The sequence below is a fragment of the Trypanosoma theileri genome, assembly GCF_002087225.1.
Source record: "Trypanosoma theileri isolate Edinburgh chromosome Unknown TM35_Tth_14_V1, whole genome shotgun sequence".
Lineage (NCBI taxonomy): Eukaryota > Euglenozoa > Kinetoplastea > Trypanosomatida > Trypanosomatidae > Trypanosoma > Trypanosoma theileri.
The window spans coordinates 161,472-175,606 of NW_021639856.1; the positions used below are offsets into that span (position 1 = coordinate 161,472).

The 14,135-nt window shown below is 37.4% G+C and overlaps 4 protein-coding genes across 4 annotated transcripts; all 4 read right to left on the reverse strand.

The window, feature by feature from the left end:
• Nucleotides 1-28: 28 nt before the first annotated feature.
• On the reverse strand, nt 29-1,024 carry TM35_000141690 (uncharacterized protein; the record flags this gene model as incomplete). The annotated part of the gene is made up of 1 exon (XM_029025614.1): nt 29-1,024. One exon carries the CDS (start codon nt 1,022-1,024, stop codon nt 29-31), a length of 996 nt encoding a protein of 331 aa, XP_028883024.1.
• A 1,796-nt stretch (nt 1,025-2,820) lies between these two features.
• On the reverse strand, nt 2,821-8,526 carry TM35_000141700 (uncharacterized protein; the record flags this gene model as incomplete). Its single annotated transcript, XM_029025615.1, has 1 exon — nt 2,821-8,526. One exon carries the CDS (start codon nt 8,524-8,526, stop codon nt 2,821-2,823), a length of 5,706 nt encoding a protein of 1,901 aa, XP_028883025.1.
• A 2,214-nt stretch (nt 8,527-10,740) lies between these two features.
• On the reverse strand, nt 10,741-11,130 carry TM35_000141710 (putative calpain-like protein; the record flags this gene model as incomplete). Its single annotated transcript, XM_029025616.1, has 1 exon — nt 10,741-11,130. The coding sequence occupies one exon, from the start codon at nt 11,128-11,130 to the stop codon at nt 10,741-10,743; it is 390 nt and encodes a 129-aa protein (XP_028883026.1).
• A 1,740-nt stretch (nt 11,131-12,870) lies between these two features.
• Nucleotides 12,871-13,293, reverse strand: TM35_000141720 (calpain-like cysteine peptidase, Clan CA, family C2; the record flags this gene model as incomplete). Its single annotated transcript, XM_029025617.1, has 1 exon — nt 12,871-13,293. The coding sequence occupies one exon, from the start codon at nt 13,291-13,293 to the stop codon at nt 12,871-12,873; it is 423 nt and encodes a 140-aa protein (XP_028883027.1).
• Nucleotides 13,294-14,135: the final 842 nt, after the last annotated feature.

A 14,135-nucleotide genomic window follows, 5' to 3' on the forward strand; every position in this document is an offset into this window, starting at 1 on the left:
TATATATATATATATATATATACACTCTTTACTCCCTTCCATTCGACAAGGACACTGTCTTCACACTGACGGTTCCCGTTGTTCTCCCTCCTCTCGTGCTGGACTGCTGTAGACCCTCCACCTCCTCCGTTGCGGGTGTGGTGGTTGCAGAGGTCGCCAACACGGCGGTGTAGTTGCTGCTGAATCCATTATATTCCCCGTGCATGAACCACATTGTCTGCCCGGGGGCCACGATGGCCTCCACGGCGCAGCGGCCGGAGTCCACGTCCCCCAACGGGGTGCGCTGCGCCGCGCCGAGGGCCTCCACGGCACTCTCCGGCCCAAAGACCACCCGCACACGGACTGCATATGTGTAGGTGTCGTTGTAATAGGCCCACGTGTGGTGTCGATCATCCACGAGTCGAAATAGAATGCCACCCTCAACATCAAAACAACGGAAGATGCGATCATAGTGGAATTCCTTTGCTGGGCCGGGGCCTTTAAACATATCGGGATCCATGTCGGTTACCTGCACAGACTTACAACGCCCTTCAGAGCCATTATGAACGTGAACGATTGTTGGTTCCTGTCGGGTGGGAGCTGGCTCACTCTCTAATGAGGAGGAGACACCAGCGGCGGGCATCACTACCGGAGAGGAGTTGCCCTCCTCCGTGCGACTCTTCCGTCTAAAGACAGGCAATTTAGATTCATCACCATTATCATTATTATTATTATTATTATTATTATTATTATTATTATCTTCTTGTTGCTCATGAACATTTTTAATATTCTTTTTATTTCTATTATCATTATTATCTTGTGGTTCATCATCAGAGGTGTTATCAATAGTCGATGCCACAACAATCACTTCACGATGCACAGCTGCAAAGTTTACCTGCGTCTCTTCTCCGTCACTTAATACTTCCTTCACCACTGCTTGGATTGCCGTCGCCTTGTAATTTCCTCCCGGCATGCGCTTCTGCGTGGACTCCTGCTGTCCCTCATGTAAGTGGATCTTGTTATCACCAGAATCAACGTAACTCATATTTACGTCCCACTCGGTGTGAAGCCAATACAAAGAATAACGATAAAATATTACCTTGATTAGGTCGTTACACTTGTTTTGTTCGTTTTGTCTTTTTTTTTTTTTTACAGGCAGATATTCCCCTCTATGGTTCCTTCTTTTTTTAAATATATATATATATATATATATATATATATATATATATATATATATGATCCTTCTTATTTCTTTCTCTTTGTTCTTTTTTTTTTTCTTTTTTACTTTACTTTATGCCGGCTATCACTGTGTTTTCTCCACCACTCATTATTAAGGGAACAAAAGAGAGAGAGAGAGAGAGAGAGAGAAATAGAAATTAGATAAATAGATAGAAGAGAAAAGAATTCAAATACCAAACAGAGATTCTGTGAGAATGTATACATTCCTCCCACACACACTACACGACATCATACACATATGCGTTTGTACACATACACAACAACAAAAAAAAAATAATAATAAGACGCACACAAACAAACAAACGTATGCACACCCGACAGCAGATAAGAAACTGCAATAGAATAGAGTGATTAGAGGAGTGTATCAATGAATGAATGAATATAAGAAAATGAGAATGACAAAAAAAAAAAGTAAGAACAAACAAAGAAAAAAAAAGAGATGAAAATAAATGATGCAAAATAATAATAATAATAATAATAATAATAATAATAATAAAGATAATAATATAGCAAAGTCTTTTTCTTCCCCATCTACACTTCACCCCAACAAACTTACAACGCTACACAGTCGAAAAGTAAAATAATAAAAGTATTGGAATGAACTCCCCCTCCTTTTCTCTTTCTCTCTTTCCTTTTTTTTTCGTGTATCTATGTATGTACATTAGAGTGCGAGAGAGCAAGCGTTTGACAAGAGGAATAATAAATATAGTCTACACCTAAACTCCTTTTTCTCTCACAACGTACAATCATAACAAGGCAGAGGGGAAAGGCAATAACACCTCAACCTCCTCATTATTATTATTATTATTATTATTATTATTATTATTATTATTATTATTATTATTATTATTATTATTCATTCCTTTATTCCTTCTTTCCTTCCTTCCTTCATCTCTTTACGCAATACCATTAACATATACATGGTAACAAGAAGGTGGTGTAAAGTCTACCATTAGCCCATCCATCCATCCATCCATCCATCCACACACACACACCTCAGAGAAATAAAGAGGAATAATATGCGTGGGATTTCTTTCAAAGAAAATCCCCAGCCGCTCCTCCACAACAACAAACTGTAGTCTCTTCGTGAAATGAAGATAAAGGAGATATCATTTATATTTGTTCTTCAGTCAAACTGCAAGGCCAGAACCTTCTCACCCACTCACCCATCCACCTTTTTTTTCGCAAGCTCTCAGAAAGGAAAAGAAGAACAAAAAAAAAAGGAAAAAAGACGTGAGCCGCTAAGCGAGAAAAGAGATCGCACAAAAGTGATACTCCTTTTCTTCATATCCATTCATTTCTCTCAGCATCATTATCATTATCATTATCATCATAATTCCCACATAAGTACAGAGTCCTCATCATTCACTAGCATTACATCACTCCCCCCTCTCCACCCCCATTATTCCATACACACACACACACAGAGAGAGAGAGATAAATATAAATATATGGGCACAAACCCCTTTTCCAGATAATATTAAAAATATAAATAGAAAAATACATCTTTAAACACGCAGTAAAACAAAAAGAAAAAAAAAAATCATCTAGATCATCACATTCGATAATGCAAAGACCCTGTCCACTAAACACACACACACACTATCTCTTCCTTCTCCTTCCATATAATTGCAGAGTGTTTCCACTCACCACACCGCAAAGAGGTAGGATAGGGTGAAAAGAAGCCGCACCGGGCTGTTGCATAAGTCGAATATGAGTCTTACCACTAGATACTGTTGATGTTATTCCTCCTCCTCCTCCTCCTCCTCCTCCTGCTGATGTTGTTGTTGTTGGGGAGAACTGACCAAGGGCGTCTGTTAAAAAGAGTGCATCTGCTGTTACAGACATGGTTGTGAGTTGGCTATTATAATGTTGAATATCCATATACCGTACGGAAGTGAGGGTAGAGGTGCTGGTGGCTGCAGCGTCAGAGACGACAGTCTGATAAAGCGGCTGTCGAATATAACGATCATCCCACATCAACACAATACCCTGTTCTCCACCATAGCCAGTCACTATACCATGTGGATAACGGCATGAGAAACCAATGTGTAGACATAATGAATTATTGTAATCCCCCAATATAGGTCGTTGTTGTTGTTGTTGGTGTTGGTGGTGGTGTTGTTGTAATGTTTCCCCTAAGGATGTGGGATCTCGCAAGATGTGTGTAGCACTAGATGGTTTCCGCAAATCATAAAGATAAACAGATGTTGCCCCTACAGCTAATGTAAAAGCATCATAGGGGTGTGAGGCCACCGTTGATGGAGTACCACGAAGTTCACCATACCCAAGATCCTTTGAAACTCTATGTTCATATTCTAAATCCCATGATGTGATGGATCCATCTGCCCCAGAAAGATGTAATAACATCGCAGGAACATGATAACTAGAAAGACACTGATGACTTCTAAGAGATTCTTCACGCGTCATGGTCCTAAAGGATGTTACTCGTCGAACAGTGGCTGCATTGGTGTAGGAGGAAAATAACTGTACAGATCCGGATCGAGTCACTGCACACAGTAATGAACGATAGGCGGCATCTATGAGATGTAATCCTGTGAGTGGATCATCTTTTGTTTTTGATCCTCGTCCATTATTATCGCCCAGCGTGGAATGATAATTTCCACCCCGCTGTGCTAATGCCGGAGGTGTGCTGTACATATACCGTAAAAGACATGAGGGTGGTACAATAGAATCCGGTCGTGTTACTACATCTGATATTTGAATATTTGCTAATAAATGACAACCATCAATGGCAGTAGATGTAGAAACTTCCTTTGCTGGGGAAGTAGTAGTAGTAGTAGTAGTGGTAGTAGTGGCAGTGGTGGAATATCCATTTTCTTCTGAAAGGGACCAAACCTGAATTACACCTTGATCTGTTCCCGTAATAATATGTCGATCGGTTGGATGAAATGTGAGTACTTGTACATGACCATCACGTTCTACAAATGTATTTTTCTCACATAAAAGTTGATACGATGCATCCCGTTCTTTACTAGATGTTTTAGGTGTATCCCCTCCCGTAAAAAAAGAAGCTGTAGAATTCATAAGAGGTGAGAATACTGGTGTACGACCCCTTCCTTCATCATCTAGAGAGAACATTTGCATGAAGCTTGCAGAACGTGTTAAGAAGGTTGAACCAGATGGAAACAAGGGAGACATCGCCAGACCATATACATCGTTATCATGATATCCAAATCCAACAGATGAAGATATTTGTAATCCATTACGAAGTCGTTGTAGATATTTTCGAAGTTGTGTATCCTTATCAAGATTAAACGGGTGTCGAGGATCACAGTCATCCAGAGGTACAAGTAACAACTCTGAAAGAAATGAGAGGATGGTAAAAACAAAGGAAGTAACAGTGGAACTATCATGTACAGAAATAGCACGCAGTGAAACGCTCGTCTCTGAAACTCTTCCTTTTCCACTACTCGAACCAACACCAACGCCAAGCCCAACTACTCCTGCGTTTATACTCGCACCAATAGAATCCACCCCGCTATCTTCATTCAGGCTTCGCAAACCTCCATTACTTTGACGATCGCCTCCTCGCATATCTGGCTTTACGCCACGTGAAGTAATGGTACTAAAAATATCGGATAAAAAATTTACAATACCGGAATTATTAGAAGTCGCGGGTGGACCAACACGACCGCAACACGCAACAGCATCGGAGGTATGAAAACAAAAGAAACGTCGCAGTTGAAGAAAAGAAAGATCGTCTAGCAATACTTTACGTGCGTGTGTAGCCACAAAAGGACATGGATCTTGTGTAGCCACCGCAAGTCGATCTGCAAATGTGGTTAACAATGTCAATAAATGGTTTACCGCACCTGTAGACATGGAAGTGGAAGTAGAAGTAGAAGAATCCAATGCCACTTCCCCGGATACTGTAGTAGTAGTAGATTCAAACACATTTATATTTCTTGTCGTTGTTGATGTTTTTCTTCTTGTTGTTGAAGTAGGGCGTAACGGTGAGCGTGATGGGGGATGATCCACATCAGAAAAACGCCTTGTATTTTTAATATTATTATTATTATTATTATTATTGTTATTATTATTATTATTAGTATTAGTATTATCTCGAGAAGATGGATCCATCATTGGGCGATGCGCTCTCGTTAACTCGGAATGCACGGTCTGTCTTATTTCCTCTATAGACATGGTAGACGAGAGAGAATCAATTAACCACTTCATTGCCAGAAAAAAAGCTGCAACAAACTCTAAACGATTATCTGTATTACCTTCCCATGGTCCAACATGGATTTCGCTGCATTCGGCGATGACTTGAATACATTCCAATGCGGTCTCTTTATTGGTGATAGGAGATATCATGATGGCAGTAAGGGCCTTTAGAGAAGCCCCACGCACCACAGATGGATATGCCCCAAGTAATGATCGCAAAGCTTTAATAGCGCTTGAAAGATGTACCCGTGCAGATAGTAGAACTTCCTTCTTCTCTGGTTCATCCATAGTAGCAGGTGTGAGAGGTTCATTCTCCCATATTAATGACACCAGTAAAGCAATAAGAGAAAGTACATACATTGTAGTTATAGATGATGTATTATAGTTTTCTGTCTTTTCAAAACATTTATTAGAGGGTTTAGATTCCCAAATACTCTCTTCACTATCACCACCACCACCACCACCTTCTTCTCCAACTCTTCCTCCTCCTTCTTCTTCTGCTATTCCACCAGTTAAACCTTCTTTTTGATCTTGAGGTTGCATAAATAATGTATTCATAACTACACCAAACGTATTCACAACTGTGGTATTAGCTGCAGTCTGCAAGAGTTTACAACATACAGGTAGAGCATCACGTTCACGACAGCGACGTCGACTTTCTCTGGAGTGTAAACAAAGCATAGCGAGTAGGGAGGCTGCCAACAACTGTTGACCCCGTGGTTTTACCCAAGGTCCTAAAACTTCATGCTGCCAAGCACCAGGGACTCCAATAGAATTAGTCATAATCTCCACTGGAGAAGTTAATAATTCCAAAGACTTTTCAAGTACAACATTCCGTTGGGTTATATCTATACCTGCCAGAGCTGGATCAGTATAACAGGCCTTTGTATAGATAAATAATAAAGCTGGTAAAAGATGTTTTAAATCATCTCGTCTCCAGTAATGCATTAAAGCCATATTAAATATTCCCACCTGTGCAGAAGCGGCTACTGCAGGAGGACCAGCATCTACCAATCGACAAACCAATTCAGTGGCTCTATCTCGGTGAGATATCACCAATAAACCTTGAAGTAACATGGGCAAACTTGTAATAAAAGGAAACGGCATTGTTGCCGTACTGCCTACTCCTACTCCTAATCCTCCAACACTAACACCACCACCCGCTTGGGTTCGAAAAAACAAAAGAGAATGTTCACTTAACTCTTTACTATACGATGATCGTTTTGCTGACTCACCAAAACGACCAAATGTTTTTTCTTCTTGATGATGATCCAGTGATGTGGATTCACTACAACCAAGACGAAAGAAACTCTGCTCTGTAATACGTTCACAAGAAGCCGCCATAACTCGCAGATCTTCTTCCAGAAAATCTGGAACCACAACAGCATTATCTTTTAATGATGGTAATGACATAGATCCTTGTGTATAACGCCATTTAATTACATTCCAATCCAGCCATTCTCGAAATTCAAGAGTTGTTAATACTTTTGGGGGTACTGGCTGAACAGCATGTTGTAAAGAAACCAAAGTTCGTTCAATAATATTATCTAAAGTATCCCATTTTGAATGAGCGTTCGTACGTGGTAAAGGTGGATATACCGTTATTGTACCCCCTAAAGCGGTAATAATACGTTCCGCAAGCAAATATCCACGAAATAATGGAGCTACAACAACGTCTTCTCGGAAAAGATGCATAAATAAGGAATAAGGAAAAGAAGACCATGCAATAGATTCTGCAATAGACATGAAAGCCCATTGTAATTGACCAAGTGGAGTCTTTTTATCTTCTAATGAACCTGGAATAAGATACATAAGAAGAGGATGAATATCTGCTGTGTGTGTATTCTCTGCAATAAACCAGAGCAATGCCATTTGTACTGGTGTGGTCAAACAAGATGTGAGAATATCAGATGGCAACATTGGATGTTGTGGTAATTCCCCATCTTCTGTTGCCCCGATAAAAAAGAAATCATCACGTAATAATGGACCTGTAGGTGATGCTGCACCTGATCCTAATCCACGTAAACCCATTAAAAAGGAGGTATTATTAACATTTGTAGTCCCTGTGGTACTATCTATACCACCAACACCAGCATTACTCGTCGTATTCGCATTAGTCGTTGTTGTTGCTGTCACATTTGTACCAGTAGTCGTCGTTGTGGTTGTGCCATCATATCTTCCCCAACTTGGTAAAACCACTTCTGAACGATCGGTATCATCTAAAGCGGATCCACTAATTGTTTTACCATATCTTCTATATGTAAGGTGTTGACTATCTTCATCCATTTGTCGGGTTTCTAAAAGGTGTTTTAAAATACTTCCAGCATTCGCACAGTCGGCTATCATGACAAGTGGAAATCCAACCTGTAATCGAAGTGCATCCAGTGAATATTTAACAGAATCTCCAGAAGGAGAAACAAGATAGAGTGAACCATTTCGTGGTCTTGACACTCCATACCCTCCATAGTGTAATATAACTTTACCCTGTGCACCTGCCTGTTGACGACATTGTCTTAAACTTCGCATAAAATCTTCTGGTCGTGCATTGTGAGAATGACTTACTATAAAAGAACGTTTCGAAAGAGATCGATACTGTCTCTCCAGTTGCCTCCCCAATTCATTTAAAATATCATACTTATCCCCTGGTAATAACGCTGGTATACGCCATAGATATAAATGTGAGGTTTCCCGTGGTAAACCCTCCTCACCGGATATTAAGATACTACCACCACTACTCCCATCATGTGTCCAAATATCGGGATCAAGATTGAGACTCAACACTAATGCCGCTGTTGTTGTCGTCCTCACATTCGTGCGAGCCGCAACCACACGTGGACGATAAGAAGATCCCCGCATCAATGCCTCTTCATCCCATCGTTGGTAATGTACACTCTGATGAAACCATCCCTCTTGAACTAATCTTCGCCATCGTCGCCGTTCCACCGCCTCCATCTCGGCATCTGTGTAGGGTCGCAGTAAAGACATGTGTTCACAATTCCCATCATTACACGTGCAGGCGGTGCCCGTGCGTTTAGATGCGGATGTTAACAGTGTAGGGGGCGGAGAGGGGGCGGATGGTATCACTAGTCGTATTTGCAAGGACGATGCGTCTGTAGTCATTTACCGGTTCGGTCGTGAAGGGAGGGGGAATAGGGAGATTGCAACGATATAAACAAATAAATAAAAAAAAGAAGATTACCGAATACGTCAAATTAAATTTAAAAGAAAAGAAAACTATTCAAAAAAAATTCAGTTTTCTTTTCTTCAGGCCCTACCCCCGCGCACTATAGGCAGAGACACAGACAGATACACACTCACACACAAAGAGAAATAGATAGATAGATAGATAGATATAGAATCTCTCTCTATCTATCTATCTTTCTCTTTCTTTCTCACCCTCCAACGTCCAATAATAAGAGACGAAAATGAAAAAAAAATAAATAAATAAACGCCGAATAAGCAATAAAAGAAACACGACGTTTATTTTTCTTTCCTTTTTTTTTTCTTCTTCTTTTCTCCAATTTGATTTTTTTTATTTTTTTCTTCTTCCCTTCTCCTTTTCACTACGCCTGGAATAGGGAAAAAAAACACAACTAAATAAAAACAAAGATCTATCTATAATTCCGCCAAACTTTTTTTTATGTGTCGCTTTATTTCTTTATTTTTCTTTCTTTATTTTTCTTGAAATCTAACTTCCTTTTAAAATTCCCCTATTCTGTCCTTCCAGTAGCCCTGCGTCTACCACCATACACATAAAGAGAGAGCTCTCCTTTTATTCTTTTTTTCTTTTTTTAATATATGGTTACGTTTTGGGTATTTGGTGGAATGCGTCCCTTGTGAAGATAAAGAAAAACCAACATTTTGCAGAAAGAGAGAAAAAGAAGAAAAGAAAAAAAAAAAGTCATTACAATATAAACACACTCACATACACAGATAGATAGATACATGGATAAAGGTAAGAAAAGAAAAAAAAAAAAAAAAGAAAAAGCACCATAAGCCATCTCTACTTGCTAAAACGTGCACTATGAAAATTGAAATAAAAATAAAACTGCATCTCATCTAGCCACATTTACAAAGAGACACAAGTGTATAAAATACACAGGAAGTAAAAAACAAAAAAAGAAAAAAGCGGGTCACATATGCATAAAGTAAAAAAAACAAAACAAAGATAAAAAAAAAAACAGAAAGAGAGGGAGAAAGAGAGAGGGATAGGGATGAAGAAAGAAAAAAAAAGGGGGGGATGCGGTCAACAAAAAAAAAAAACGTCATCATCATCTTTATCGTAATGGCGATTAATGAATGGGATGTCAATGGCCCATTCAAGTTTCACTTAAACACATACATGGAAACAGGTCAAATATAGCTAGATGTAAAAAAATAAATAAATAAATAAAAACAATGAAAGAAAGAAAAAAGAGATAAAAATAAATAAATAAATAGATAGAAAAAAAAAAAAAGAGAGGAAGGAGGTGTGACTCAGAAACCCTCCACTCTTCACTACTCACATAATTCGTCAACACTCCTGGTACTTTCTTTAGACATTGGGTTCTTTTTTTTTTTCTGTTTTCCTTTTGTTCTTTTTATTTTATGGTCAATCTCCTGCTTTTTTCTTCTGTTTTCTGTTTTTTTTTTTTTTTCTTTTTATTCTCAGTTGGGTTTTACTGTTCTTTTCTCTTTCATTTTGTTTTTCTTCTTCCTTTCTTTATCAGCAAAAGAGAAAAGATCCCAAACTTTGGATATCAAGAGCACGTAAAAACCCCACCACAAAAAAAAAGAGAAAACGAAAAAGGTCCAAGAGAACCAGGGTTGGAAACAAGAAAAAAAAAAAAAAGCCATTATTATTTCTTTTTTTTTCTTTGCAAACATCTTATTTATTATTTCGTCAGACTGTAAATATCATTTTTTTCTTTTTTTTGGCTTAATTCACATCTCACGAGATGGGATTTTAGATATTCCTAAAAACACACACACACACACACACACACACACAAACAGCATTAGAGAAAACGTAGGAGACTGCGTCTCTTTCTTCACTTTTTCTCTCTAATAATGCTGTTTGTGATGTTAACGTTTTGTCTTTTTTTCCTTTTCTCTCTCTTTTTTTTTCCTTTTTTTTAAAAAAAAAAAAAAACTTTCTTCGCTTCATTTCTCATCTACCAATATCCCCACTTTTTCTTTTTCTCCTTTTTTTTTGACATTTTCTTTAATCATATCCTCTTTTCTCTCCCTCTTCTCTTTCTCCCTTTCTTTCGTTATTTCTTCTTTTTTTTCTTTTAATTTAATTTTAACCATACATATATATATATATATATATGTATATATACTTTCCTCCCTCTACAAGCGGTATACCTGTTCATCCTGGTGTGAGCGTGCCTCGAGTGTGTCGATGCTCCATCCGGTCACTTTCCCCTCCACGAACATTTCCGTTGCGAGTGGGGGGACGTCGACCTCCGCGAGGTATTTCCCCATGTCGTCCTCGCGGCCCGCCTCCGGGTCGTCAATGCGGAAGGCGTTGGTGGAGCCGAGCGGGACGATTTGACTGTCGTAGTCGAAGAGCACCGCGACGTGCATGGTGTAGTCCGGGGAGTCGTTGTAGAAGCCCCAGCGGCCGTTCTTGCGGTCGCTCAGGCGGAAGAGAAGGCCGTTGAACATCGGATGGACCTCCGTGGCGTCGTCAAAGGTCGGCTTGCCATTGCGGTACGAGGTGGACGAAGAGGAACCCATCACAGATACTTGTATATAGATATATATATAGATATATATAGATATATATAGATAAAGTGTTTTTCTGTTTGTTTGTTTGTTTGTTTGTTTGAACCCTAGTTCTTGTTGTTTAGCGACAAAAGCCTTTTTTATTGCTTTCTGTGTAGTAAATTATAATAATAATAAATAATAATAATAATAATAATAATAGTAAATGGAGACAAGAGATTGGGAAGAGTAAAATGATAATAAAGCAGCAGATAAGGGATAAAAATATATAAATACCATCAAGACAGTATGAAAACAGAAAAAAAAAAAAAGAAATAATAACAATAATAGTAATAATGAATAAATCATCTTTTTTTTTTTTTTTTTACCATTCTTTCGTCATCTTTTATTTTCTTTCTTTCTTTCTCTCCTTACACATTTTTTTCTTGCTTTTTTCTTTCTCTCTCCATAGATTTGTTCATGTGAAAAACAGAAATACGTAAAGAAAGAAAAAAGTAATAACACCTAAACATAGAGATTCACCATTAAATAGATGGACGAAGAAGAAAAAAAAAAGAAATAGGAAATAAAAACAAATAAAACAAAATAAATAAACTCAAATCAAAAAAAAAAAAGTAAACGATGAATATGACTGAAACTAGGAGAGTTCCCTTTCTTTTTTTTTGTTTCTCATTCTCTTCTTTTGACTCTCTTTCGCTCTCAGTGATTCTTTCCGTTTCTGTCGAGTCAAATATATATATATATTTTTTTTTATTTATTTAATCAACCTCCCTAATGATATCAGGTCAGTTTTAAAATAAAGATAGCTCTCACATCTCAGAGAAAACAAAAAAAAAGAACATTAACTCATTCTTCTTTGATCTCTACACTGTTTTTACGTCTTATTTCTACATCACCCTTCTCTTTTCTTTTTCTTTTATTATCAACTCGGTAATCATTATAAGTGATGAAGAAGACGGACATCAACAGTCATCAGTAAAAACAAAACAAAAAGACAAAGGAAGAGAAAGGAAAATTTACGGGATCGCAGACTACTGCTACAATGAAGATATACACACATTTTCTCAGCCCACGTCTAATTACACACGCACACACAGACATACATACATAGTTATATATATACATCTCCTTTTTACACATTTTCTCTTTATATAACACATATCAACGAAGAGAAACATACAATATATAAATTTATATATATAAATAGATATATTGACGCCAAACAAAAGGGGCGATGTATTATCACATTTAAATGATAGTAAAAAAAAAAAAAAAAAAAAAACAAAATAAATAAACACAGAGACTTCTCTCTGATCACTTTATTCTTTTTTTTTTTTTTTCAAGAGTAGATAAAGTAGATTTAAAAANAAAAAAAAAAAAAAAAAAAAAAAAAAAAAGGGAACAAAAGAAAAAAAAGAGACAGACATCCGCAAATTAAAAAAAAAAAAAAAACATCAAGAAAGGAAATTCCTTATTTTCTTTTTTTTTCGCTCTAAACTAGAGAATATTTTTTTTTTTTGGTTTTTATTATTACTATTACTTTTTTTTTTCTTTTTATTAGTTTTTTTTTTCATTTTCTTCTGTTTCTCCTACAGCAGATGAATGAATAGTGTCATAAACACCTAATATATCCCCCCCCCCAAAAAAAAAAAAAAAAAATGAAGAAAAAAAAAACAAAATAAATAAACACAGAGACTTCTCTCTGATCACTTTATTCTTTTTTTTTTTTTTTCAAGAGTAGATAAAGTAGATTTAAAAACTCTTTGCCTTTGGTGGGACCAGGCGGCGGTAGTACTTCCGCTCATTTACTTTCGGGTGGGATTGGAAGTATTCCTCTGAGAGTGGGCGGGCCTCTATTTTGCACTCGTAACTGCTCACATCGCCCTGCACGAACTTCTTTGTCTCGAGTGGGTAGAGCGTCATTTCACACATAATGCCGTCGTCCTCTTCTGTCATGGTGGTTTGGCCAAAGGGCTCCAGTGTGCTATCGACACCGAAGAGATAAAAAATGTGGAATTCGTAGTCTTCTGTGTTGCTGTAGAATCCCCAGGTGCCGGTGCGCTCATCTATGATGCGTAGGAGGAGGCCGTTGAAGAGTGGGGTGGTCATCGTGCCGGTCATGGTGGGGGTGCCGATGAGGGCACCGTTCTTGTTCTTGGAAGAGGAGGAACCCATGAGGAATAGATAATAATAATAATAATAAAAGAAGTAGTGTTTTTCTTTTTTTTTTTCTTTTACTTTTTTGTTAGTAGTTGTAGTAGTAGTAGTTTGTTGTTTTCTTTTAGCTTGTGGGTGCTTGCTGTTTAGGATGAATGGAGAAAAGAGGGAGAAATAAATAAACAAATAAATAAATATATATATGTATATAGATATATATAGTAGTAGTCAATAGTGTCATGTAAACAAGATCCACTCTAGGAAAGAGAAAGAGAGAGTGAGTGAGAAACAAACAATATAAATCAATACTATTAACGTTTTTTTTTTTTTTTCTTTAGCTATGTAAAGAATGAAAAAGAAAGCGACGTACATTGAAGAAACAAATGGGAAACAATCGTGTCGAAAAAAAAGAAAAGAAAAAAGAAACCATTAGTATAATATGCATTATTAGAAGACAATAAAAAACAAAATATGATATTTTTTTTCTTTCTTAACGAACTCCATTCGCCTGTAGTGATAAAAATCCAAACAAAGAGAAAAAAAAAAAAGAGAAAAGAGTGGGAAGCCAGTAAACAAAAACAAAAAAAAAAAGAAACAGAAACAACTCTCCCATTCCGTAATGGGATAGAGGCAATCGAACGAAATATGCTTTAACACCAGTATTTCCACATACATATAAACAACACACATATCTGCATATAGATCCATCTCAACATCCCAAAAATAAAAATCAACTCGTACGGTTGGTAAAAGGACTGTTCTGAGAAGGAAAAGAACAGAAAAGAACAGAAAAGAAAAAAAAAAAAAGCACAATGATGATGAGTCCTTAGCAAACCACACACATACATACACATGTGATA